The sequence below is a fragment of the Tubulanus polymorphus genome, chromosome 9 (genome assembly GCF_964204645.1).
Source record: "Tubulanus polymorphus chromosome 9, tnTubPoly1.2, whole genome shotgun sequence".
In the NCBI taxonomy this organism is placed as follows: Eukaryota; Metazoa; Nemertea; class Palaeonemertea; order Tubulaniformes; family Tubulanidae; genus Tubulanus; species Tubulanus polymorphus.
Window position 1 is genome coordinate 11,372,905 of NC_134033.1, and position 27,424 is coordinate 11,400,328.

At 39.1% G+C, this 27,424-nt stretch overlaps 1 protein-coding gene across 5 annotated transcripts; it reads left to right on the forward strand.

Moving 5' to 3' along the window:
* Nucleotides 1-547: 547 nt before the first annotated feature.
* Nucleotides 548-26,975, forward strand: LOC141910993 (fatty acid CoA ligase Acsl3-like). Of its 5 annotated transcripts, none has more exons than XM_074801916.1 (16): nucleotides 548-684; nucleotides 1,822-1,890; nucleotides 2,964-3,029; nucleotides 8,502-8,684; nucleotides 12,774-12,983; nucleotides 13,430-13,607; nucleotides 13,729-13,835; nucleotides 14,233-14,374; nucleotides 14,642-14,792; nucleotides 15,079-15,143; nucleotides 15,643-15,779; nucleotides 16,059-16,198; nucleotides 18,155-18,327; nucleotides 19,459-19,722; nucleotides 20,226-20,501; nucleotides 20,919-26,975. In XM_074801916.1, exons 3-16 carry the CDS (start codon nucleotides 3,006-3,008, stop codon nucleotides 21,068-21,070), a joined length of 2,202 nt encoding a protein of 733 aa, XP_074658017.1. In that variant the 5' UTR covers nucleotides 548-684; nucleotides 1,822-1,890; nucleotides 2,964-3,005; the 3' UTR covers nucleotides 21,071-26,975. The 5 variants fall into 5 exon arrangements, with proteins under 5 accessions (XP_074658017.1, XP_074658018.1, XP_074658022.1 ...); XM_074801917.1 differs by having other exon boundaries at nucleotides 8,505-8,684; XM_074801921.1 differs by lacking the exon at nucleotides 8,502-8,684.
* Nucleotides 26,976-27,424: the final 449 nt, after the last annotated feature.

Here is a 27,424-nt window from a genome sequence, read left to right on the forward strand (position 1 = left end):
TGATAAATAAGGTGTTATTGATATGTGTATTTTTATAGAGATATCTGTTAATTATGAAAATATGTATATATTGAAGAAAGTTACTTTTTGATAACAATGTATAGTATGTAAATAGGATTCTGTACCGTTGATTGTATATAATACTCCGAATTTAGAAATCAAAAAAATTAGAAAAAAATAAATTAATTGATTAATTAGGAAAAATTAATTAGAAAATTTCTTTTTTGACCTGCAATTTCTCGCTAAAATCTATTCAGTCCCCCACCTGACTCGGCAGTGGGTGCGATGTAGATGTAATGGAGCTTTCCATTAGAAAATAAAGTAAGATATAAAAAAAAGGTGTTATGTTACTGACTTAGTACGTTTAACGCCAAAGAACGTGAAATCGTAAGTCGTTGAAATTTTTTGTTTTAGACCCCAGAGTACATTTATTATTGAAATAAAGTTTCAATGTCATTGGTCCGGTTCTTATTCCGAATGATAACGGAACACACCTCTTCACTACGAGCTCGCTGATTGGTTCATTTTAATCAATGGATGCACGGTAGTGTGATTCCTACTACGTAGCTTTCCCGACACGATTCCTAATCATCATCACCTGATTAATAACTTACACCACCGGTCAGGAATATCAGATCATCTAGCTAAACTTACCATTTAGTCTAACTCAACACTGCGTAGTAGGTAAGACCATCAAGGCATCATTAAAACATTTCCGTTTCGACTGAGACGGCCTCATCCTATCCTCTCCTAACTCGTGTCTAGTCGTGATGATAATGATGGTCTATCATCAGTCTATATGGATTCCATGTTTCTGCTGCGGTCGCCCACGCTCGTTAGTCAGTTTATCGGGCCGCGTGCTGCTTTTGGAGATGAATATTTTGCTAATATGGCATTTATTCTTGAAGGCCTACGCAAGTTTTTTTGCCAGGCCGTCTCTACGTCGTACCACGCTTTTAAAAATGTAATGGTAAATCTGTCAAAATTTTATAATAAGAATTTAGATAATGGAAAAATTGGGGTCTGAATAAGTTTTAAGGGTAAGGATTAGATTTAATGTGTTAGGATTAGGGTTTGTTTGGCTGATGATTTAAACAGTACAGTACAAAAATTGGAGGTGTCCCCGCATCAGCAGCTGGACTTAACGCGCGAAGAAGTAGGCGCCTTGAGGTCCTTGTTTCCAAATTTTTTATTTCAAATTAGGTATAGGCCTACATATGAATATTACATTCTTTCAATTGGAAATGATAGGTTTCAAGATGAGGAATGTTTAAAGCCTGATGGGGTTTTTACTTGAATTGAGGGAACTTTAAATCACTTGACTTTGACATTTATCTTGGGTCCTACCCTTGAAAGATACGTAATTAGCTTCTCTGTATTAAATTCTGGGCAGTCACTAGTCATCTAAATTAAGTACTGGTAAGTTCAAACTGAGACAACAAAATCTACAATAACCAAAAATAGCCTATAATAGATTTTGTGTTGATTTCTTACACAAACACACATTTGATGAGCATTTGAAATCACATTATTTCATTTCGATTTCATTTAGGTCATTTGGCCTAATCCCATCTGGATGTATGAGAAATCTGGATTGGATCATAAATCCTGTGTAGATCTATGAGAGATCCGGATTAACAATCAGATTTTAAGTATTTATCCATAGTTGGACCTGTTTGAGCGAGTTTGACTTCAATATTTTTTTTCCTTAACATATATCCCACTCTTTCCCATTACCTTGTAGTCCTGTGAAGGCGTAGCTGCTAAATAGTTTTCCTATCGAATTTATTTTGACAAGAATTTCTTAATTTATATTTTAAGGTGTCTGACATCAAGTGCTCTGTAAACCGCCGGCCTGCTGTGAAGGTCATCGATATATTGTTTCTGAATGTAAGTACCTAAGTACCGTTTAATCGTGTCCATTTTCTCAATCTCATGTTGTGAAGGCCGGCAAAATCTACAAAATCTATTCGTTCTTGAACACCTACTGGACCCGGCATATCCACAGTTCAATTTAGATTTAGATCTGACACGTTATAGCTCATTTTAACTCAGAGAGATAACTCATTGAAAATGAACTGATTTTAACTCTATCTTAGTCTAACGACTATGGAACTGGGTTCGGATCTTTGTCAAATTAATTTGTATTTTTTTAAGAGACAGTAGTTCTAGATGTTTCTGGCCTATTACGGCATTTGGCGGAAAAGTACCGAGTAGATGTAGGCCTACTACGTCTCCCCTCGAAAAAAATCTTGAAACATTCAGATAAGTTCAGCCACGCGCATGAGTTATTTAAAGATTGTCGAATCTAGGTTATTAATAGGGCAACTGTACTTATTTTTGGAAAGCCCTACTGCAGTTGTATTGTATTTGTAAAACATTTACTATGCGGAGTTTGTTCACCGGGTAAAAAAAAAAGCTGGCGACCCAGAAAAACATGTAAACAAAAGAGTCACTATTTCCTTCATCATATGACGAACCCAAATGATTTATACAAGTAAATTGTAATTCGGCATCACGAGTGCTCCACATCCTTGTTTGTTATTTTTGTAACTTACGTAATTTGTTTCTGGTATTTTTTTGCATAGAGGAGTTTATAGAATTCCGATCTAAGGATATCTTTAAAGCCTAGTAATAATGGAAGCAAAATCCAGCGATTGAAGACTAAAATTTCCGCAAAAAAATTAAGAAGTTTATGGAGGATGCAGTCATCATTGTTGCTGCTGATGATGGCTGAATAACCAAAATGTCTCGTAAAACTTTTTGAAATATATTGAATTCTTTTCTTCAATTGTGGGATACATCTTTTGCGGATTAGCGCGTTTCAATAATTGATCGCTATTGAACTTTATTAGCCTCAAATTTTGCGGTAACTACAAACGTTATACAACGGTTTCGTTATGCCACGCAATAAGGCTTGTAATTAATACGTATTCTTTTCCTATACGTTTTCGTTCGTTCAGTAAATTACGCCAAAAAATATCGACAACAAACGATTAGATAGTATGTCATCGCATAACTCAATAAAGGTAAGATCGATTTCACTGAAATATTATTATTATTATTATTGTTATTATGTCTTTGGCTGTTTTCTTCTTTAGTTATATGTATGCACGTTGTATATGGTGTATATGGCGCTCAGGCTTTGGTGCATGCACGCTGCTCACTCCTAACACCTGTTCTTACAGATTCAAACTTCGTGGCATTTCTATTGAAACCGATTTGCGAATAGAGTCTACGCAGCTCACAGCATCCCTCCGGCGGGGATTCGAACCTGATGGCATCGAGACTCGGCACGAAACCCTGCCGCACTAGACTGCTTGTCTGCATGGGTAGCTTCGATAATATCAGAAATTGTGTTTTAATTAAGCCCGGGTTTTTCCATATGTAGTTATGACTGAAGTATCTGCCTCAGCGATTATACAAGCAATCTGATTGATGCCGCACCCGGTCTAGTGTGGCAGGGCCCACACTATCGTGCCCTGGCTGATCAGCGATGCCATCCAGTAAGGTTCGGATCAGCTGAAAGAGGATGAGCTTGCAGACGTGCCCTAGTCATAGTTAACCCCAATTAATCTTAAGAACTGGGTTCAAGACGGGAGGCAATCGTCTAAACTAGATACAGATGCCATCAGGTTTGAATCACTGCAAGGGTCGGTTGGCAGTTTCTTTTGTCATCTGTTCTCTTTTTCAAACCGTGAAAAAATATCTGAAATAAAATCTTTTGTACGAGTTTATGATCCTCCAGAAATACAGAGCAAGAAATCCCAGAACCTTAGGGCTAAAAGCCATCATCAGGTGTTCTGAAAACACATGTTATGAAATCTTGGATTCATTCAACAATGAGGTATTCACAGAATTGTTGATAGTAGAAAGATAATTGTACGTAGGTATATATTCTCAAAATTCAGATCTTATTGTTTATTTTGTAAAAAGAGATTGTATTTCGAATTGAACTTTTTCCCACCTAGTTAAGGGGATTGATAGGTTTTCGAATGGACATTTTTCTGTAGATCAATCATATGTTTTAGACAATGTTTCCTGCATGACGACTTAACCAACTGGAATGTGTTGACTACTCGTAATATCTGTCTCTACGCTGTCTGAGAATTTATAAATATGATATCTTGTATGTTCGTATATATGCTTTGCTTAAGACGTAATATAGCTGGCAATTTTTTGGTTGGTAAAAATGACGAATACATTTTTTGGTCGCGAGACATTTGTTAGTGTGTCGAGGTTTTATTGTATTATACATGTAGGTTTATATCTCATTTGATGCTTCAAATTCTCTAAATAATTCAACTCATATTATAGCGGCCTAGTCGCGTTATTGTTTGCCTAAACATCTGAACTGACAGATAATTGAGTGCTAAAAAATGTAAATACAGTTGTTTAAACAGCCATCAGTTTTACGCTTGTTTGCGATGATGTCTGTCGACCCTGTACCAGTACTAAGTGATCTGTTTTGGAAGATGTGTTGGGAAAAGATCATTTATGACGAGGCTTAAAAGGGCTCGGTCTGGTCGTTACGCAATTGTAGGATGTTAATTGCCAATACGACCAAAGTCATTTGTCTGAAATGAAATTTGCCGCTAAGAATGGTGCGTTCTCTGCGGGTCGGACAAATATCCGTCATGAACAGTCATTTTTTTTAGAAATGTTTAAGATAGGCTTCGATTAATGCTGCTAACCTTGTAAAATCCTGAAAGCTCTCAGAAGAACACAGTAAAACCCTTTCGTGAACACCTCCCAATCTTGAACACCTCTTTACAGTGAATAGTGAAAACTTTTTCTGAAGGTACAGAAGGTTCATTTTACCTCCCTATGGTGAACAGTGGTTTTGTGCCGCCCATTCAAATCGCTGATTCTGTTCAGGTATTGTTTTGATACTAATCATCGTACATTAAGGTCTAGTGTGTCTGAGTCTAGCAAGGGGCTGGAAGTGCTGTGTCATGAAGGATAGTGTTTTATCATTTTGCCAACAGATGGAGCCACGGAACAGATGGAAAACCTTTTGAATTTCCACGTTCATTTGCAAACATATATGCAAATCCTAATCTGAGATTTCTACCTTTTTCATACTTTGCATAGATTATGTTAGTGTACGTAGGTCAATATTATAGTAATAAAACGATATTTATCAAGAAAAAAGGTTGATCTGAAATTATTCCCGTGGCATGTTAAAAGCGCTGGTTTCATATTCGTTGGTATTAGAATATGGAAGTTCCAATTGGTCTATTGGTTAGACCGTATGAGGCACGGGTTCTATCCCAGTGTGTCCACTGTCCCAGGTTGATCCAAGGTTGTTCACTGTCCCAGGTTTGATCCCAGCGTGTCCACTGTCCCGGGTTTGATCCCAGTGTGTCCACTGTCCCGGGTTCGATCCCAGCGTGTCCACTGTCCCAGGTTCGATCCCAGGGTGTTCACTGTCCCAGGTTCGATCCCAGCGTGTCCACTGTCCCGGGTTCGATCCCAGGGTGTTCACTGTCCCGGGTTCGATCCCAGTGTGTTCACTGTCCCGGGTTCGATCCCAGCGTGTCCACTGTCCCGGGTTTGATCCCAGCGTGTCCACTGTCCCGGGTTCGATCCCAGCGTGTCCACTGTCCCGGGTTCGATCCCAGCGTGTCTGTCCACTGTCCCGGGTTCGATCCCAGGGTGTTCACTGTCCCGGGTTCGATCCCAGCGTGTCCACTGTCCCGGGTTCGATCCCAGCGTGTCCACTGTCCCGGGTTCGATCCCAGCGTGTACACTGTCCCGGGTTCGATCCCAGCGTGTCCACTGTCCCGGGTTCTATCCCAGCGTGTCCTCTGTCCCGGGTTCGATCCCAGCGTGTTCACTGTCACTTCTCTTCAATCACTATATCATCATTAGCTCAGGCATTTGCTTCGATTCAGTCATGTTTTAATTCAAATCTAGAAAACACCGAAAGTCATTTTAATGTCGAACATCGAGAAATGTTTACGTGAATTAAAACTATACTGCGGACCGCTCGGTGCTGGAGTCCGATTTTATTTTTATCTGAAGTAGAAAGATAATATAAAGCTCGAACTATTCCGTTATCAGATAGGCATATTTACTACGTTACTATCTACATTGGCTGGATAAAGGTTATACGTGCATTTTAAAAAAGCGGTTCGAATTTGCCCTGCGCTTGTACTCGCCATAAACCGCTTAAAAAGGTTAGATGGAATCTTGTGATATGCTCGCTGATTAGACCCATAGAATGCTGGGACAACTCCCTGGTTATAATACAATACTAGCAGAAACCCGTTATGTGATGAATCGTGGCTATATCCACGCTTGCCAGGGTTTGATTGCCGCCCGCTGAAGCTGATCCTTGCTGATTAGGCCCGTAGAGTGCTTTGGAGGTATTTGGACAACTCTAGATTAATACAATATGAATATCATAACATTCGGGAAGGACCAAGTTCCGCTGTTTTGAGCTATATTCCAATCTAGAGTTAAAGCATCGGAAAATTAACCCATCTTGATACAGAAATGTGTACCGGGTTGTTTTTTCGTGTATTTTACTGTGCCCGTTACAAAAACAAAGATACAATTATAAGTACATCGACCATGTACTATTGTATACGACAATTGTATATTTTTATTTTCGAACTTCCGGGAAAAAACGTTCCTCAATGATGAGGAAATGCCCGCATTATGATTTTGCTATGAAGTTTTTCAACTCATTTTTTCTGTGGTGTGGTGTCTATTTCAAATTGTCGAATCAGCAAACAATCGACAACCTTACTATAGAATTCCAATCTGCCTTTCTGAGTTGTGAATTAGTCAATCTTAAGTCCAACATCTGCCCCAACACCCCCTCCCCCTCCCGACTATTCATCATGCGTTTATCTTATCAATCTCAATGTTAAACATTTTATTTACTTGCCCGATTTTTACTAGTGATATCGCATATATCCCAGTGTGATAGTCAGGTTAACCTGGTAGAATAATAAAACAGCGTTCAACATGCTGATTAGGTTTTTTTCTCGTAACTAGGTACCTAGCTATATTACTACGTACAAGCCGCTCTCAGTGCCCCCCCCCCCCCCCCCCCCGTAACCAGCGTCCAAACCTAGCTGGCCTAAACGACTGGATTCAGTACCACAGTTGTGAGTTAGAGTTAACTCTGAGTTAAAATTAGTTTATTTTCGATGAGTTAACTCTGACTCGAATCTTAACTCATAACTGTGGAACTGGGGCCTGGTAGATTTGATAGCCTTCGGGTGCTGCTGTGGTTGAGGTTTCATGTTGCATGGCCCACCCAGAGGAAAACACGTGGGGTTGAATAACAGGGGCCAGCTCTGTAGTTCTTGGTGAATAATAGTTTTAAAAATAATAGTTTTAACTAAATTGAAGAAAGAATAATTCAATTATTCCTTCTTCAATTTAGTTAAAACTATTATTTTCTTTCGTAGTACAAAGGTGAATTGATTATAGTACAATCGAACTGGGTCCAGAGTTAAAAAAACCAGCGCCGGGAATGTTGTAGGCCTATGATAAACAGTAGAATCCGCTTAATTCAGATCATTTGGCACCGATGAAATTTATTTGGATTTAACATCATATTTTATTACTTGGATTTATCTTTGGGTTGATCATAAATGATTATCCAGATTCAGTCTTAATCAGGATTTATATGATCTGAATTAGATGAGTTTGACTGAGTAGATACGAGCAGCTTATAAAGCCAAGTGTTCTTTATGAAACTCAGGTGCATTTTGATGTGTTATTCCTATTCGCTGAAGCAAGGACATGGTCTGATTTAGATTTCTCATTTTTAATCCCCACCACAACGCCACACTTTTGGGGCCTATAGAAAAGCATGATGTTTACAAATTTACCATTTTCTCACCATTTGGGTAAAGTTTTGCGTGTATTTAATTCCCAGAAAAATGTTGGCGTTAATAGTGAGTGTTAAATGGTAGTGGAACTGTGTGCGAACAATTTGTCCAGAAATTATACTCGGACCTGACTATTACTTCTACCAGTTGAGAGTAGTTTCTACTGTTTCTGAGAGTTTAACTTCTCCCAAATATACTGAAAATACTCTTATAAATCTAGCGCATTTTCAACGGGGTACCGGCATTGCTACTGTGGCAAGTGAGGATTCCACCAGGATCACTAGTGGTTACTCGGTAACCGCCTTTCAAGTCAATTTTTCTCATTAGTAAAATCTATTTTCAGTAGGCCTAAAACTATACCATACACTAATTATCAATCTTATATCTATTTAATGACTTGATTGGCAACATTTCCATTTGGGAGCCTTAAAGTCCAGTTCAAAGTTCTGTATATAACTGAATGCATTGTTACGCCATCTGGTGTCTGCCGGTACCCTATTAAGCTACTATTTCTTAATTAAAATTACTCTCATTTCGATGAAAACTACAAATACAGATATAATAGTCTGGTCTGAATGTACCGCTTGAAACGCTAAGCTTCACAGAATGAATGTCCTTATATATACAGAGTGCTTATCTTTGTTTCAGCAGCCACGGCCTGAAGACGGTGGTGGTATCAGTGGTGGTGGCGGCAGAATGACGCCATCCGAACTCTTGGCGTACATCATCATCGCGATTCTACGCGTGTATCTATTCCTATATGAAGTGGTCACTTTTCTACCGCTCGTGTATTTCGCTAAGAAACGTCTGGCCGAGTCGCAAGACGTCAAGGTGAGAGGTCATGTAGTTGTAGTAATTGTCGGCATGATTCTGATTCTGCGGTCGGCTGCGGCGAGCGAGGTTCCACCAGGCCGTGCTAGTGTATAATTGCGCATCCATTTCTTGTCGGATTCGATTAAAATCTGTCCATGATTCTCTCAAATTCAATGATTGACGAATGAATAAAAATCACGTCGTATATAAATATAAACCCTTGAAGATCAATCTCAGTTTCTGAGTCCTGATTCATTGCCTAGTTTTTTATGAATAAAATGAACTAGATTTTGATCGATTGTAAGGTGCGCCATCTGGTGGAATATCTGGTGCACAGGGTTCTCATCGACGCATGATCATAATATCTCTTATCAATCATACAGTTAAAACACGGATTTCAGACTTAGCAGGTATTTTAACAACCCACTTTCAATTGTGATGTTTTGACAATTTTGTGTAGACAAATTTCAGTTTGTTGAGAGTTCAGGAATCAGTTCTATAGTTATAAGTTGAACGTAACACTCGACTGAGTACTGAGAGCACAGGGTGGCGCCACTGACCTGGAAGACCTGGAAAAACTCGGGGAATTTGGATATATGTTATTGCCTGCACATTTCTTTATCAATACGTGATTGATAAATATGAATGAATTGCTACGTTTTAAACCTAGAAATTTCTCTGATTCACTCGGGGAATTTTGTGTAATCACACGGAACAATCAGGGAATTCGTAAATTGGTGGAAAGTGGGGCCTCCCTGTTGGAAGTCCAGTACATATAAGGACACGATAGTTGAAACAGAATGAATTTTTTGTAAATTGAGCAGCCCATCCCCCCCTTTAGACATTGCGTGATTTTAACGTATAATTTCATGTAAATATTTAGTGCAGATGTATCAGATTATATTTATCAAACGATACGACATGAATTTTATATAATCTTAAGTCCCCTTTACCCTACTTATGTTATATTTATTCATTACGGATCGTAACAGCTTTTCATAAAAAATAACTCAAAACTTTAATGCTCTTCTGCTATTGGTCGATTTTAAAAAACAGGAGCGGTGCGGGCGAGTGGTTCGACGCCTAGAAAGGAAAAGTACCTTTGAACATTGTATCAATGTCAGTGCTTCATCTAGCATTAAAAAAGGGCAGGGTGCTGATTTCAAATTAGGGCATTTTTGTGCGTGATTCCATTGGAGCAAGGGCACATAATAACACACTCACGTCTGTTTTGGGGGCAAACTGCTATGTTCCCTATTGCATAGAATCGAGGTACCCCCTACTACGATTGAGGACTAGAAACTATGTTTAACTCTAATTTTGCCATGAGTGACACACTTGACCACAGTACATCCTTACACCTATGCCTGTCAATGAACAAAACCAGTTGCAGACAAAAAAATAGCAGAAAAAAGCAATCTCAAAAAGCAAATGATACAGCGAAAAAGAGCCAGCAATAATGTATAGGCCTTCATGAAATTGCATATTTTTTATCTTAGAAATATCAAATTAATTGATTTAAATTGATAGTGTTAGTGATTGGCAAGTAACTGTTGATAATTGGTAAGCAGTCAGCTTAAGAACACATTATTGCTATTAGGCAACTCAAACTAATTGTCTGTGCGAGTCTCTCTGTGAGTTCGCGGAACAAAGTTTTTCACCTTGTATATATAAAATTTGTCTAATAGTCTAGATAAAAAGATCCAGAGCATCACGATGTGTTCAAAACAAATTGAATATACACTACCAGCTTTACAATGGCAGTCGCTAGAATGATTGGCAGTAGTTTGGAAGTCAGCCAATTTCCCCCCCCCCCCCCCCCCGGAAACTTAAACTAGGCCACGCGTCTGAGGCACGTTTTCACACGATGCACACAGGGCCACCTTCGGTTATCTGAGTTAGTCGACTAAAGTCGAACTAAACGAAACCGAATGTCCGTTAGTCGGAACTATATTCCGGAAATAGTTCAAAAATCAAGTGCATTCGGTTATTAGTTCCGACCACTAGTCGACTAGATACGAAAACCGAATTTGGCCCTGACTGCAGTACATTTAAATATAACCACTGATCACATGAGCTACTATCGTTGATATCATACAAGATATTTCATAGCCATCACAGGATACTTACTAACAGTCGGGTGCGACGGCTTATTTTCAAAGCCCTGACTCATTACTTGTGACTGACAAGGGAAGGAGGGTGGACCTACGGCAAGTGATGAGGGCACAAGGGCGAGCATGGAACACATCTGAAGGGCACAAGGGCGGCTATTTTCGGGGGCGGGGCGGACCGCCCCTCTATTTTTGGCTAGATGAAGCACTGAATGTGAAAACAGCGCTGTAGAAGTTAAATTACTATAATTATTATTACTTTATTTATGGATGGATTTTAATCGAAAAAATTTACGGTGTTATAATACTATCAGTGAATCCTCGTGTAGCAGTGTCAGTGCCAGTCGTACCATTCATTCGTGATTAATGCCATAAAAAATGTAAACCTGCAGTGTGAAATTCATGTAGTACTATATGACTGATCACAGAGAATCATCTCATTTACTCAAATGCATGACCTTACATCTTAAGTCTTTTTCTGATTATCTTATCATTATTACGTATATGATTATCTTATTATTTATTTTGCTTAATCTTTATGAATCAAAATAATCATGTTTTTTTTTTTTTTTTTTGGTCAAAATGGTTACAATTGTCAACTGGCCCTTCGCTCACGTAAGGCCTATGTCCTGTTTCACGCAAGAAAAAATTATAATTCGAAATTTTCAGTAGATTATTTCATATTTAATGAAACCTAACAATGTTTCAAGAACATTTTTTTTTTTGTGAAAACAGCCCATGGGGTTGCCCGCTCAAAGGGCACAGAGCCAGAGATTCTCTTTTCCCAACTCAGTGGTAAGAGTTAAGCAGGTTGGGCAAACACCACGGTTATGATGCAATGTCAATTGTCTCTTCAGCATTTCATGCATCGGAACCAAGATGTAGCCAGTCCATGCTCTAACAACCAGTTGCACTTCTTGGACCAGTTAACTGTAACTGGTGCCTGTGTTTTATCTTCCCTTCTTCATGGATTTTCATATATTTCCCTTTACATCACGTTGATTACTGTTATTTTCGTACTCGTGATATTGTGGTGATGGTTCTTCGATAACAGTCGGTAGAGACTCCTCCGCTCAAGTCGGTTCCGATCATTTCCGAGATAGTCCATGTTTGTTGATGTATGTAATGTCTCACTCGGATATTACTGAAGTCAGACAAATTTTCACTGGCGCAAAATCAAAAGGTCCCGACTTGAGCAGGGACTAACTGTATTTCACGATGAGTAAATGGAGTTTCCTACACATTTGATGCTGTGAACTTCTGATAAAAAAAGAAAAAACGATTTCATTACAATTCGAAAAAACCCGAATAATCATAGTTTCCAATCTGGTATAGAATTTTCATAAGCCGCGATCACTGGAGCATGTTTGGCCCGTGCCAAATTAGGCCAGGAATGTTCCAAATGGGCCCGGCCAAAAAACATTGGACCAAGTCTGTGCCAAATTTCAGGACAGGTGAAATCATTGCGTGTGAATTGCAACTGGTTCCGGAAGTGACTCGCTTCACCTTGTTTAGTAACGAGTGAATGGTTTACGTGTGAACACGTTCTCTAATTGGGCACGGGCCAAATTTGACTCCGGACCAATTTGTCCCGGGCCAAATCGTCTCCGCGTGATTGCGGCTATAGTCACAATTTTAAATAAATCTGAAAGCAAAAGAAATGCGTTCTATTCATGCAAATACTTGCAATAATATATAGAATGAATAACATTTGATTTATTTCGATCTGTATTTGTCAAATTATCTGTTTTACACCTGCTATTTTTTGGGGTTTTAGTTTTGTTTTGTCTAGCAGTTGAGAATGAATGATGTGATATTCAACGTGACAGCTTGTTACTATTCCCCCCCGCCCCCTAGTTTGTGAAAGATTAAAATTAAGCTCTTCCATTTTGACTGTGTAACTATCAGCGACGGCCGTAGTTGAACTTAATTCCCGCCGAAAAAAAAAACCTTGATCGATAAAATGCCTAACGGAAGACGTATCGGTTTTTTGCAGGGCCGTCAAATCGGCAGTAGCCCGGAATCGCCGTGGCGATGCGTCGAGGGTTTGGACAAGTTAACGACGCGCGTGTTCGAAGAGGTCGCCACCCTCGGCGAACTGTTCACGCGCGCCGTTAAACGCCACGGAGCGAAACAGTGTCTCGGAACTCGCGAACTGTTGAAAGAGGAAGATGAAGTACAACCGAACGGACGCGTGTTCAAAAAGGTTAGTTCAACGTTCGCTTTAACTGCGACGAAATGAGATTTATTGAGAGTGAATGAATGGTTGGATGGATGGATAGGTGACGAAGGATGAATATCAATGAATACGATTGATAATGAATAAATGAATATTAATGATTGAAAGTGTATGAATATAAATGATATAATGAATAATAATTTATAATGAATAGAAATATGATAATACGAATAAATGAATTAGATATTCAAATGAAAATAATGATGATAATAATAATAATAATAATAATAATAATGATAATAATAATAATAATAATAGCAATTATGTCATTTATGAAGCGCAGGTATCCTAAACTGAGTCTAGTTCAAATAATACGCTCCAAATTTAGTAATATTACCCCAAGCCTATAACTATTCCATGTACCTCAATTTCCATCATAGAAATGTATTGATTAATTATGTTACTAATTTCAGGTTATTCTCGGACAGTATCATTGGTTGTCGTTCGACGAGGTCAATCATAAAGTCGATAGTTTCGGTCGTGGATTGTTGTCGCTCGGACAGACGCCGCACACGAATGTCGTCATCTATGCGGAAACACGGGCCGAATGGATGATCGCTGCACAGGCCTGTTTCCGTTTCACATTCCCGAGTACGTAATAACACTAGAAACAATTTTCGAAGATGATTTTTCTTTTTGGATAAGAATATCATGATATATTATCTTGATGGGTAAAACTGGATTGACTGTTTTTGAATTGGTTGTTTTGTAGTTGTGACGCTGTATTCAACGCTCGGTGAAGACGCCATCGTTCACGGTATCAACGAATGCGAGGCTTCGGTCGTCATCACGAGTCAAGAACTTCTGCCGCGGTTCAAGGTAAGTTCGAATCTTGTGTTTCTACGCCGAGTACATTACTCTCAACTCTGCCAAATGATCTACATTGTAGTAGTTAAAAACAGGGGTCGAGACCAGGGGGCAAGTTGGTGAGGGTCTAACCAAATCTTTTAGGGCATATTAATTTTTTTAAAAAGGCTGCTGCCTTTTTGAGAATTTTCAACACATAGCACCTTTGTTCTATAAAAAGTGCCCTTTTTCAATTTTTGATGACAAAATTTTGCCCTTTTTGATATCAAATGCCTTCGAATATTGTAAGTGGGGATTCACAATTTGAGGGTCTTACAGAAGTTACACCCTGTGTGAGAATTAAGGAAATGTCTGTTGAATTGACAAATATATTCATTTCTTATGTGTACTGCACTACAATACATTTCAGAATTCATTGAGTAAGATGCCTAATGTAAAACACTTGGTCTATATGGACGGCGTTAAAATGGCCGATCTGTCTGAATTCGAAGGTGACGTCAGCCTGCACGCTATGTCGAATGTGCTCACCGTAGGCCAACAACCAGCTAATGGTAAGTTATTGAGTGCAATGATTGAAACTACAAGTTAAATACCGCAAAGTAGATATCAAGGTTGTCAGGTTTTGGTACTCCGTTAAGACATATCGATTATTACAATTTTCGTTATAAGATTGAGACGACCGATTCGATGGATATGTCAGTTGACTCGGTTGGTCGAATAAACCCTCTTTTCATCTACTGATCATTTGAGTCTTGATTCTTCGATGAAATACTGCTAAGGATCGAGTCGAATTGATGTGATATGGTTTTTTATTCTAGCTTCGTTACCAATGACGAAACCGAAAGCCGATGATTTGGCATTGATAATGTATACTAGTGGTTCGACGGGATTACCGAAAGGCGTCATGATCAGTCATCGAAACCTGATGAGCGCCATGTCCGGACAAAATCCTAGAATGCACGACTTAGGGTAAGTGAGAGTTTCATTCAGCTCTTTACGCAGGTATCAATCTACACCCCCATCGGACATTCACCATTTTAGACCCCCTTTTGAATAGGTGTTGATAAAATGTCTTATGTCTGATGTTCGTAGTCCATCTGTTATTTCATTTTCAATTAAGAGGAGGTCGTAAATAAATGGAAAACCTGGATGATCACTTTTTGTTAATGTGCTGATAAAATAACAAATGTCAGGAGTTGGCTACAACATTAATTACATAAACCATTTTAGAACCGATAATTTTCTCTTATTTCAGGAAACGGCCAAATGATACGTACATAGGATATCTACCATTAGCGCATGTATTAGAATTGTCTTGTGGTAAGTTCTTCTCTAAGAGTTCTTAGTAATTTCGTATCAAAAAAGAGGGCACAATTGATAATTGATTACTGATAAGTAGATAAATATGAGATTTGGCGTTTGGTCATAGTTGGAGCTGTACTCGGGGGCCATACCAAAAAAAAAATTGTTAAGAGTATATCATCCTAATATTTTTCATTTGGGTCATACTTTCAATTTTTCTTTCATCAAAAGTCTCGATTTTGTGTTTCAATAATTTTGAGTGAAAAAAAACATATTCCAAAAGCTACCATTTTGGGGGCCTTTAGTATAGGGATGTCCCTTGCCTTAGAAACAGAGGGGCCTGTCAACCTCACCCGCCAGTTATGAAAAGGCAAACAAAGATTTTTCGATTTAACTTTGGCAACTTCTACTTTTTGGTTTGATGGGTTGAAATAATTTGTAGTAGTAAGCTTTCAAACTAATCGTAAACTTTCGCTTCACCTATTCTCCCAGTTGATAGTTTATATATAATTTGCAGAGGTTTCCTGTTTGGGGCATGGCGTGAAGATCGGCTATTCATCGCCGTTAACTCTGTCCGATCAATCGAGCAAGATTAAACGCGGAAGCAAGGGCGACGTATCTGTACTGAAACCGACACTGATGGCTTCTGTACCTGTAAGTAAAGATTGATGTTTTAGATCCTACGTACCTCGACTTTCACGACAGTTTTCATAAACAAGTGAACTTTTGATTGAAACGTATTCAGGTTTAGGAGCTGTAATGGATGAAAATGATGATAGTAATGATAATATTTTGTCTACAAAATAACTTATTACAGCAAGAATTAGTTATAAGAACACACTGACTTAATAAGTGCTGACTTTAACCTCAGCCCAATTGCTACTAACCCTGATAAGCCTTATGCTGTAATTGAGATTTGTTTTGTTTTGTTAGGTTATAATGGATCGCATATACAAGAACGTTTGGGATAAAGTGAACGAAGGAAACCACATAATGAGAAAAATGTTCACGGTTGCTTACGACTACAAACATAAACGCATTGAACAAGGTCTTGATACACCAGTATTTAACAAGTAAGTTAAACTTCCTGAACCTCCTTGAATATGCTCTGGGATGTGTAGATATTTCCACCTCCCAATCCTCCGTGCGCTAGGATTCAAACCTGCTGGCCCCTCGAGACTGTGCCGTAGCACAAAACCCTGCCAGAATGGACCCTAGACATCCTGGGCATAAAGACAGAAATTGCGTTCAATTATCGTCACGTTTTAAGTCTAAAGATTTTGGAATTCTTGCTTACATCAAGGCAAACAATCTTTGAATGCACCACCGGAATAATGGATTTAAACACTTAATTCTACCCTAGTAGTACCCTTCATAGGCCTAACTTAAGTTGATGAGTTGGAATCTATCTATAAGCACACATAGCAGAACATTACTAGAAGCAAAACATAACTCGACAAACTCAAGGTCTGCAATTTTAGACACTAAGTAACTTCGCGGTTTAGACAAATATTTGAGTAATTCTACTTGTACCTGAGTTGTACCTCATTCTGATATTTCCTGTCTGCGTGAGTGAGGAGAATTTATACTGGTTTGTATACATTGAACATTTTCTGTCAGTATACTTGGTCCTCAAAACATCAAGCACTGGACAATATAATATATGATGAAATTCATCACCTAGAGCATTGTTCCAAAGAGGATGAATCCTATTTTCTGTTCTATACTTTCATCTATCTGCCAGTTTCAATTGTGGTCACTTTGATGACAAACTTGCCTACTTTATCCAACTCTATTACTGGGTAATTAGCTCTGGGTAAGGTAATTAATTCCTCAAGACAATGTGATTGAGACTTGGCCGTTTGATATGAACTCTATTAATTAGCTCAATTAAGGTAATTAGTTCCTCGAGTTAACGTGATCTAAGACCTTGCCATTTGATGTAGATTGCCTGAACAGTCCTCCAGTGTCCACCTTCTAGGAATGAATACAATTCTCTTTTCACTCAGTTCTCCTGGGTGAAAATCGCCCTTTGTCTCCCGGTATAAATACAACCCATCATCGCCGAAGTTAACCATATCGATTCTGATATACAACCGAAGAAACATTCAAACTTCATCGACCTCGTCGTGCAAATATACATCAACACCTGCGAATTTCTGCTGAATATCTAAACGTCTGCGATGGATCAAGATTTGGCTATAGATTTATACGAGCGAATTAAAACGCGTTATTTAGCGGCTTGTACGAAAATCGATCTCCTCGATCAGAAACTGGACCGATTGGAAGTGCAGTACCGTCGAGCGAAACGAGATAGTCGCGACCGCGACCAGGCCGCTCCGAACAGCGTTACACGCTCGTGTCGATTTCATCGTAAACTTCAAATTACGACGCTAGAGGGCGTACGCAATGCTTATTACGAATACGCGAAAATGAAAGCCGACGAGATGGAGATGTTGAGATACGCCTGTTTCGGAGATACAGCTCACTCAGTCGACGATCAACAGGATTCGTCTATGGAAGTTGATGAAAACTGAAGACAGCTGCTCGTGATGAGTGTCATTACTACTGTAGCTAGAAGAGGGAGACAGTGAAGTGATGTTGGATGACGGATTTTGAGATAAAATGCTACCATTTCGCTGCAGATTGAAGATTGATGATGTAAGAAAGTCGATCTCATATGGAACCAGGCTGATGCTTTGTTGATTAGATATCGAAGAACTAAGGTTGCGGATCGAGATGAAGCGATGCTGGGAAAGCTGAATAGAAGTTGCCGCTGATTTTGCCCCTAGTTTGACCACCAACAATCGTCGAGACTGATTGTGGTTATCGCGATTGTAAAGTGTAGGTTCCTGGAACCTAATAATGTTACGGAAAGACTTAGCTCGACTGCTTTCTGTTTAAACCCATTACACGTAGTTGATTACTTCAAGTGAAACACTCGCTATGATATCGCCTACAGATTTATTTATGCTGCCCTTGTTTCACGAATTGCACTTTTCAGATTTGTTTTTTCGTTACTTTTTTAGAATCGTGTTTAAAAAGATTCGTAAAGTTCTCGGCGGTAAGGTGCGTCTGATGTTGTCTGGTGGCGCCCCGTTGTCATCGGAGACCCAGCGGTTTATGAACATCTGTTTCTGTTGCCCGGTGCTGCAAGGATACGGTCTGACTGAGACGTGCGGAACTGGGTCAGTTACAAACCGTAAGTTTCTACGACTTGTCGATTTCAATTGGGCGATATCAGGTGGTCCGGTTCAGTTCAGTTCTGAAGATGTTGCGGAGTAACCCATACGGGTCTCAAGCAAGATTTTATATCCCAAAAAATAACTTGAAAATACTAGCTGAATATGATCGATATATGCAGGCTCCCTATGACTTCTTGATTCCTTAGTAACTTCAGAAACTATATCCAGGAATGACCGATCTGTAGGGACCCTGTATATCCTGGAATGACTGATCTGTAGGGATCCTGTATATCCAGGAATGACTGATCTGTAGGGACCCTGTATATCCAGGAATGACTGATCTGTAGGGACCCTGTATATCCAGGAATGACTGATCTGTATGAATTCTGGATATCCAGGAATGACTGATCTGTAGGGATCCTGTATATCCAGGAATGACTGATCTGTAGGGACCCTGTATATCCAGGAATGACTGATCTGTAGGGACCCTGTATATCCAGGAATTACTGATCTGTAGGGACCCTGTATATCCAGGAATGACTGATCTGTAGGGACCCTGTATATCCAGGAATTACTGGTCTGTAGGGACCCTGTATATCCAGGAATGACTGATCTGTAGGGACCCTGTATATCCAGGAATGACTGATCTGTGGGGACCCTGTATATCCAGGAATGACTGATCTGTGGGGACCCTGTATATCCAGGAATGACTGGTCTGTAGGAACCCTGTATATCCAGGAATGACTGATCTGTAGGGACCCTGTATATCCAGGAATGACTGATCTGTGGGGACCCTGTATATCCAGGAATGACTGATCTGTGGGGACCCTGTATATCCAGGAATGACTGGTCTGTAGGGACCCTGTATATCCAGGAATGACTGATCTGTAGGGATCCTGTATATCCAGGAATGACTGATCTGTAGGGACCCTGTATATCCAGGAATGACTGATCTGTAGGGACCCTGTATATCCAGGAATGACTGGTCTGTAGGGACCCTGTATATCCAGGAATGACTGGTCTGTAGGGACCCTGTATATCCAGGAATGACTGATCCGTAGGGATCCTGATACGTTAGTTGGAAGTAATTCCTCTGAATGCGGGTTTTGTTTCATCGACAAATTGTTCTACTTTCTCGTTTCATCCAGATAAAGACCTGCGTAAGGGAAGATGCGGCGCTCCGATGTCGTGCAACGAACTCGTTTTACGAAACTGGGAAGAAGGCGGCTACAAGAACACGGACAAGCCGCACCCGCGTGGAGAGATCCTGATCGGCGGCGATTCAGTCGCGATGGGCTACTACAAGAATGAAGCGAAAACGAAAGAAGATTTCATGCAGTTCAACAATCAGCGTTGGTTCTGCTCGGGAGATATCGGCGAAATGGATGACGACGGCGTTTTACGAATTATCGGTAGGATTTACAGTCGTCTTCTCGGTCGAGTTTCATGAAAAAGTTAAAACGGTTAAGTTTGAATTGTTGCCGTCATTGAAAACATGAAGTAACCAATAGCAATTAACCAAATCTTTGAGTTATACTTTTTCGTGAAACTGGAGGTTGATTTGCAAGCGTGAGTTAGGCTTAAGATACTTTCTCGACTTAAGATTAGTTCATTTTCATTCAGTTTTTACTCCAGAATCTTGATATTAACTTCACAGTCCAATCTTAATCATAACTGTGAGCTATGAATAAACTCTACGAGCATTTGCAATTCGATTTTACAAATAAGCGAAATCTTGAATATGACTTTGATTTACAGAATTTTCTGTATTCTGGGGCCGGTAGACGTCACTTATGTTACGATTTGAGATTAACGAGGAAATAGATAGATCTCTTTTCGTTGCTGTTTATCTCCGTGTGATCGCAGCTATACAGTACTATCCGTAAACTGAACGACTATTTTACTGTATTTACAGATCGTAAGAAGGATTTAGTGAAGTTACAGGCCGGTGAATACGTGTCGCTGGCGAAGGTCGAAACGACGTTGAACATGTCGCCACTGGTCGAGAGCGTCTGCGTGTTCGGCGACAGTACGAAAACGTACGTGATCGCGTTCGTCGTTCCGAGTCGCAAACAACTTGAAACGCTCGCGAAAAAACACAACATCCCGACTGAAGACTGGCAGGCGTTATGCAACAATCAGACCATCGAAGCCGAAGTCATGAAAAGCATCTCCGATCTCGCTAAGAAAGGTAACTTAACGAACGTCGAGTGAACGGTAATTAGTTGAGTCGACCGACACTTCCATTAACCCTTTAACCCCGAAAAGCACGTTTTAACGCGGTATGACGTTGTATAGTTAACAAGTGATTATTGGTCTGATCCCGGTCGGGTCAGGGGCCACAACAAAACACTAGTAATCAACGGTGTATATATGGTAAACGAATTATATTTGACTTACGGGTAAAGTTTAGTTTAAGATGATGTTAGTTATCTGAATACTCCGTTAAAAGCTTTAAATAATTGACGTTATATTGTTTTTAACAATCACTTGATTTCAACGGCTGGAATTTTTTGAATTGGCCGAAAATCCCGTCTGATCAAATGCTGTGCAAATGAATGCGTTTTACGTCTTTATTGTCAATTCGATTTTCTTTTTCTATTTACAGCAAAACTGGAACGATTCGAGATTCCACAGAAAATCAAAATCGTCTCGGAGAACTGGACGCCCGACACGGGTCTGGTGACCGACGCGTTCAAACTGAAACGGAAAAACATCGAGGCTCACTACAAATCGGACATTGCGCGCATGTACGCTTGACGGTGAAAACGGATGATTATCGCGCCACCTATCGACGGGGTAACTGGAACAGACAGAAGACACATTCCTAATAGTCAACCAACAACAGTTGTAGTATTCGTTAAAATTTCGATTATAGCTTGAAATAACCGCTACCACCACTGCTGCTGCTGCTGCTCAGATCGATATTCATTCCTACCGCCATTATATATATATATATACATCCATGACTAATTGAAAATATGAGAAGCTGCCAAAAACGGCTCGGATGCATTTGATTTTTGTCGTATGTTTTTTCGGTCGAAGTGTGCGCGATGTCTGAGGCAAAGCAATTGCTACCACAGTCTGACAGACAGGCAGACAGCAAAGCAATTGCTACTGCAGTCTGACAGACAGACAGACAGATAGACGGACTGCGCCGCTTCGTTACGTAAAAGATATTCACTCTCTATCAATGATACAGTAAACCCTGCGTAAGTCGACTATATGACTCAAATTTAATGGAAATCTAGACGAAAAAAAAAGCGTTTTAACAGCGTAAACACAATGTCAGTAAACCCAGCATTTCCTCGTGGAATCCTTGCTTGCCACAGTAATGCTTGCTATAGGCTTGAGTCTTGATAGAAAACGCCTCCAATACCGAAATATCCGACTTACGCATGCGTTATTGTCTCCTTCTAAAGATATCATTATTCAACTACAGGAGTGTTTTAATTATTTCGATTTCCAAACCTCAAATATATATTTAGAGAAGTGGATCTCCCAAAAATGAGAATTTTATCTATAAATATATCGTTAAGAATGATATTTTCTTAAATTACTTACTGTCTTATGACTGGTTCGACTTGGCAACTGGGCTCGGTTTCACAAAAAAAGTTAAACTCAAATTTCTGGTGTAATTACCATTGATTACTTCACGTTTTCAATGAGGACAACAATTCAAACTTAACCGTTTTAGCCTTAAACTTTTTCGTGAAACCGGGCCCTGGCCCCGGTATTTCAACAACTAATTTCAGTGATGTGTATCTTCAAAGTGACTTTAACGGACATGCTAGGTTTTCAACTGCTCGTAGTTTTTAGTCCGATTTCCTAATACCGATTTCCTAATATTTAGAGGGGGTGTGTGTTTAGTTATAAAGTTTCTGAGTGATTAAACGTAATGTTTTCATCTACTAAGTGAAAGCTGTAAAACCCAGATTATTATTGTTACAGTAATGACTTGCTTACGTGTATAAAGTACGTTTGTGAATGATGATGATAAAGTAGGTCTGAAAATTTCACACTCCTGTTTTATATTATATATATATATAGATATGTATGTATAACTAACCTACTGTATTATAAGTAACAGGCACAAATAATGCAATTAAATCATCGGTAGATTGATTTACCGTTGATGTTTACCCAAAGAAACAAAGAAACGCATTGCCGAAGAGCGACGATCTGGCAAAAACTTACGGGAGTAACGAATAACAAAGTTCGTTACGATGCCGCCACCATTGGTGACTATAGAAACCAGGGCAAATTCACAAAGCTGGTTGAAGTTAACCATCGGATAGTAATTTCATAGTAATTACGTTTTGATTGTCACTATTTTAGTCATCTACAACATTTTTGAGCAACTGACTCGAGTTATAACAAATTTGATGTTATTAAGTGTTTTCATCAACTTTGAGTTAGTTTAGGCGTAGATTCCGGCGTGAGCATTCGAATTACAAAGGAGGCCATTGAAACGGGACTACATCGTTAATGTCTTTAATTCATGTGTTGATAATTGTTCGGTATTTTGTTTCCGGGTTTTTCGTTAATCGTTAATTGTTTCTATTTTCTATGATTGTTTGCGATGCGGCACAGTCATCTTCCATCGGGCATTAGAGTATACGATTTTCAGTCATATCAAATTTGATTGCGGAATAGGTCTATATTCCGGGCGCTGTTTTATAGACCCCGCTGTTTTCTCCGAGTTAAAATACAACTCAGAGTTGAAAATGAACTGATTTGAGCTGTGATGATTTGATTCTTACTCGCAATTGCTCTAGTTCCGCAGTTGTGAGGTAAGAGTTAACTCTTGAGTTCACCCTAGAAAACGAACAAATTCTAACTCTAATTCAACTCAGAACTGTGGATCTAGTTCCACATTGTGTGTTCGAGTGAACAGATTAGTTGATTAGTCAAGCAGCGGTTACAGTTCATACATGGTCTATAAAACCAGCCCGCACCAATTCTAAAAATGACCTCAGTCATGGTTGAACAAGCGTGACAAGACACAGCTGAGTGTAATCATCGGCCGGCATACTGCGCTAATTGAATCATTATCTCCAGTCAGCGCAACACGTGTATAATGTAGATACTTATGTAGTCATCATAATTATTGAGCATTTATAAATCATAATCGATACATTCTGGTCAGACCTTGATATAACCGATGTAATCTTTCGAAGGATCTTGTAGTTATATCAGAAAGTGACAATGATATAATCAATAAGGTATATAAACATTAATAATATTGATATATATATAATATAAGTATCATATTTGAATCAAAAATGTGCTAGCGTCATCGTCCTCAAACCTCAAAGCCTAATGAACTACGCCATAATTCGTGCAATGATTTATATTTTGAAAAAATGAAGCTTTAACGATGATTAAACTGTTATCCGCGAATATTTATTCGTTCGCGGTGAAGTCTTTATTGCGCTGCCATAAACATCGAGTTTTCTCATAATTTCTGATAATCGAAAAGAATTGTCTCGCCGATGACCTGATGTGCTATTATTATCAGCTTTATGGCTGCATAAAAACCATCTTGAAAAGTAAATCAATATACGGTGAGTCAAAGTCCGTTATAACGCCACTGTTGGTACCAAGAAAATATGGCATGTAATTTTGAATCGAAAATCAGTGTATTCCGATCTCCGAAAAATATTAGTGTCAATGTGAGTCAATGTGAGTACGGGCGTAAAAAACCGCATTTCAACAGACTTCGACTGTATTGTGGCATTTTGGATGTTGGTTAACAAACGCTCCCTTTAACCGACCGCGTTATTTGACTTCAAAGTTTCACTGTCCTTTCTACTGAAATCTGAAAAATCGTTTATTCAGTTCGATTAATAATTAAGTTATTTCAATGTGTTTGTATTATATAATTGTTTGCAGTACGATTGCATTTAAGCTTTAGTAGATTAGTTTGATTATAATATAACGATTTTATATGATAGATTTAATTAGTTACCGATCCTTCAGAAGGAACGAACGTCATCGTTTCGAACTGCAGGTGTCGTATGAAAAATTCGGATTTATCGTTGGATTAAGGATCGATTGTTTTATTGAAATGATTTAATTTAGATTTCGTGCGAAAATCGTCAAGTTTTATCTTATTCGAAAAATTGTAATAATCGTCTCACCTACCGGTATTTAACGGTCGCATTTCGAGTAAATTTCATGTAATCTGATCATCTTATTTATCTTTAGCTTTGTTTGTTTTTCGAATATTTTTTTAAGTGTAAAATTTGTGTGTAATATTTCCATCGGTAATATGATTTTTAATTGATGAATTCAGTGGCTTTAAATTTCTTATCGTAATCGATTTTGATTTCGATTGTCTAGTGTTAATCGATAATTTTTTTCGCAATTTTTTCCTCACTCTCCTCCTCAATGTGCGCATTTTCATCGTCGCTCGAATATGAACTCTTTCCCTATGTAGGTATATATCGATCTGCTGCCTGAACCCATCCCCCCTCGAGGTATTTGATACCTTATAAAGCTTTAAAAAAAATTGAGCATTTTTGACCTGGGTCGAATCAGATTTTGCTCAGGTCAGTTGGGTCTGTACCTGGTTAACATGTGCCGTATTTGGCCCGACCAAAAATGTTGACTAATGCTAAATCATTCTGGAAGTGACCTACCTCACTTGCCACAGCATCGTTTTCATAGCATTTAGTTTGGGGAGTTAGTGATTTGTATGTGGACCTGCTGTCCATTTAGGTGCAGGTCAAATGTGACTCGTGTCAAATAGTCTCCATGTGATTGTGGCTATCATGAGTAATTTGTTTTTGCGCTACGATAGTGAGTGCGTATGAAGGCTCCCGGCAGTAGATCGATAGCTACGTTATCTCAAACACGATTTATTGTTTATCTGATCTCAAATGATTGTAAAAACTTAATCGAATTGCGGTTTTAATCTTTATTGTGTTCAAACGGGGGAAAACAATGACTTAAACTTCTAATACAGTCGATACGTCTATCCGCGCTACGATTTCTAACTAATCCTTGTGATGTAAAACATTTCATATTTATTGCGCTCTTTATCAACCCTTTCAGTGCTGACCAATTAATACCCTAATAATACCCTAAAGTGCTGGAGATAATTTTAGAATCTGCATGAAAATGAAAAATTCCGCCCCAGGATCTAGTTCCACAGTTCTGAGTTAGATTCAACTCTAGAGTTAACTCATTGAAATTGAATTGATTTTAACTCTGAGTTGACTCTAACTCACAACTGTGGAACCGGGTCCTGGGCATTAGATAACTTGCATACCGCAATAGAGCATCTACACCGCAGTGCGGCGTATCATTAGTTACTAATATTGAACTATGTTTGACAGGTTGCATTATTCATTTTAGAGATAAAAACGAATTACCAATTACATCAGATTTATACGCCACACTGCGGTATAGATTCAGTGAAAGGGTTAAGATTTAATCTGCATTCAAAGCTAGGTGATTCATACAAACGATATATGTTTATGTTTTTGTTGTTTTCAAAGTGATCACTTTTTGTGCCTCTACCGCGTCGTGTTGTGCGTGATATAGTGTTTCAAACGTACGGAGCTGATCTCCGAAATGAGCGCTCGTTGGTGTAGGGTGAAATGGGAGGCACGGGGTAGATCATTCTTCGATATCGAATAATGGTGTCGTCCCAGAGAGAATCCCGAGGGCAGCTTACGTATCATAATCTAGATAATCGCCATGTTCCGTAACCAATCCATGTGTGACTTCTTACATTTTTGGTTTTCATGCATTAAATTCAATGTTTCGGCAGGGTGGTGACTAAGATTCTAGAAAACACAGAGAGCCAATTTCTCTCATGGAAATTACAGGGAATTTGATAAATCTGGAAAACAAAGGAAAATAGTGTTTATTTTGCCCACAAATTATGATTACTGGTCTCCGTGCCTATCACCCGAACTTATCAACTTGACAATCTCAGTTTGATATGGTAAATTTTTTGATTACTTTATAATATAAACTGAATATTTGCTGGACTAGTTACTACTTGGGTCCGTCGGAATAACAACTGTCTGGTGTTTCCTACTGCTGTTCCTCAGAACACTGGGCACAGGTAATTTGAAAGTGGAAGGATTGTGGTCGACCCGTTTGAGGCTTGTCATGAAGAACATGCATGCACATACATGTAGCAAACTTGCCACTTATCCCTATGTTCATGTATGGACTCTAAAACGTTCTAAAACTCTTCGTTAAAGAGTCCATGCTTCATGAATTGAGAATCAGAGTACATGCGGCATGATAAAGTTTATAGCTTGTTCAAATGCCGGTTACTAATCCTGCAAGTGCATGTAAATATTGTCTGGTTACTGGTTCTGACGTCAAGCTGCTCTTAGGGTTATCATGACCGTCCTGAGCTCAATGCAAAATAGATTAGAGGTTCCTGTGAATATTGGCCGTCAAATGCGCCAGTCAACTCTGACGAGTTTACTACGGTTAGCCAGCCACTCGCACTTGACGGCCTTTATGAAACGGGTGTGACGTCATTATTGGCGTGACTGGTGATCGCGCATGCGCGCAGTGTAATCTATGTATGTACTGTTTCTGCTTCAATCGAGATGTTTTTCATGATTCAGAGAAGAATTAGAATAAAAATTTTGAAATCAATTATTGGTGATAATTATATCAAATAAATAAATACAAGTGTATTAGATATTTGTGTTGTTCAGTGGTTTCTATTAGGCGGATTTGTGCCCGGCGAATGGATTGATCCAGTCAATATAGAGCGAGTGGAATTCACTTAGTGGGATTGACGACTTACTCATCTGACACGCAAATTGCATGCGTTCCATCGCGAACAATTTTATTACCAGTCCAGCACTACCTCATTATTATACCTCAGTATTCACTACCTATACAATGTATATTCATGGATTGGCTCCTTTATTATGCATTATTTTACTCTCAGACCTCATATTCTACAGATTGATTCAAACTCAAAACAAATCCTTTTTTGCATGTTTCCGGGTTACGAACAAAATGCATGGTCTTCCCTTGACCTATCACGCGTTCTGTGAATACGAGATCAGACGTATGTCGCCAGCAAGAACCTGAAAACTGTTCCACCACGACGTCATCTTTTAGACAAAA

Excerpts from the sequence above, each read along its gene's own strand:
- LOC141910993 (XM_074801916.1), top strand. The coding sequence starts at position 3,006 with ATGTCATCGCATAACTCAATAAAG. Across the intron at positions 13,836-14,232 it reads AACTTCTGCCGCGGTTCAAG|AATTCATTGAGTAAGATGCC; the intron begins GTAAGTTCGAAT and ends AATACATTTCAG. Across the intron at positions 19,723-20,225 it reads CGGCGTTTTACGAATTATCG|ATCGTAAGAAGGATTTAGTG; the intron begins GTAGGATTTACA and ends CTGTATTTACAG.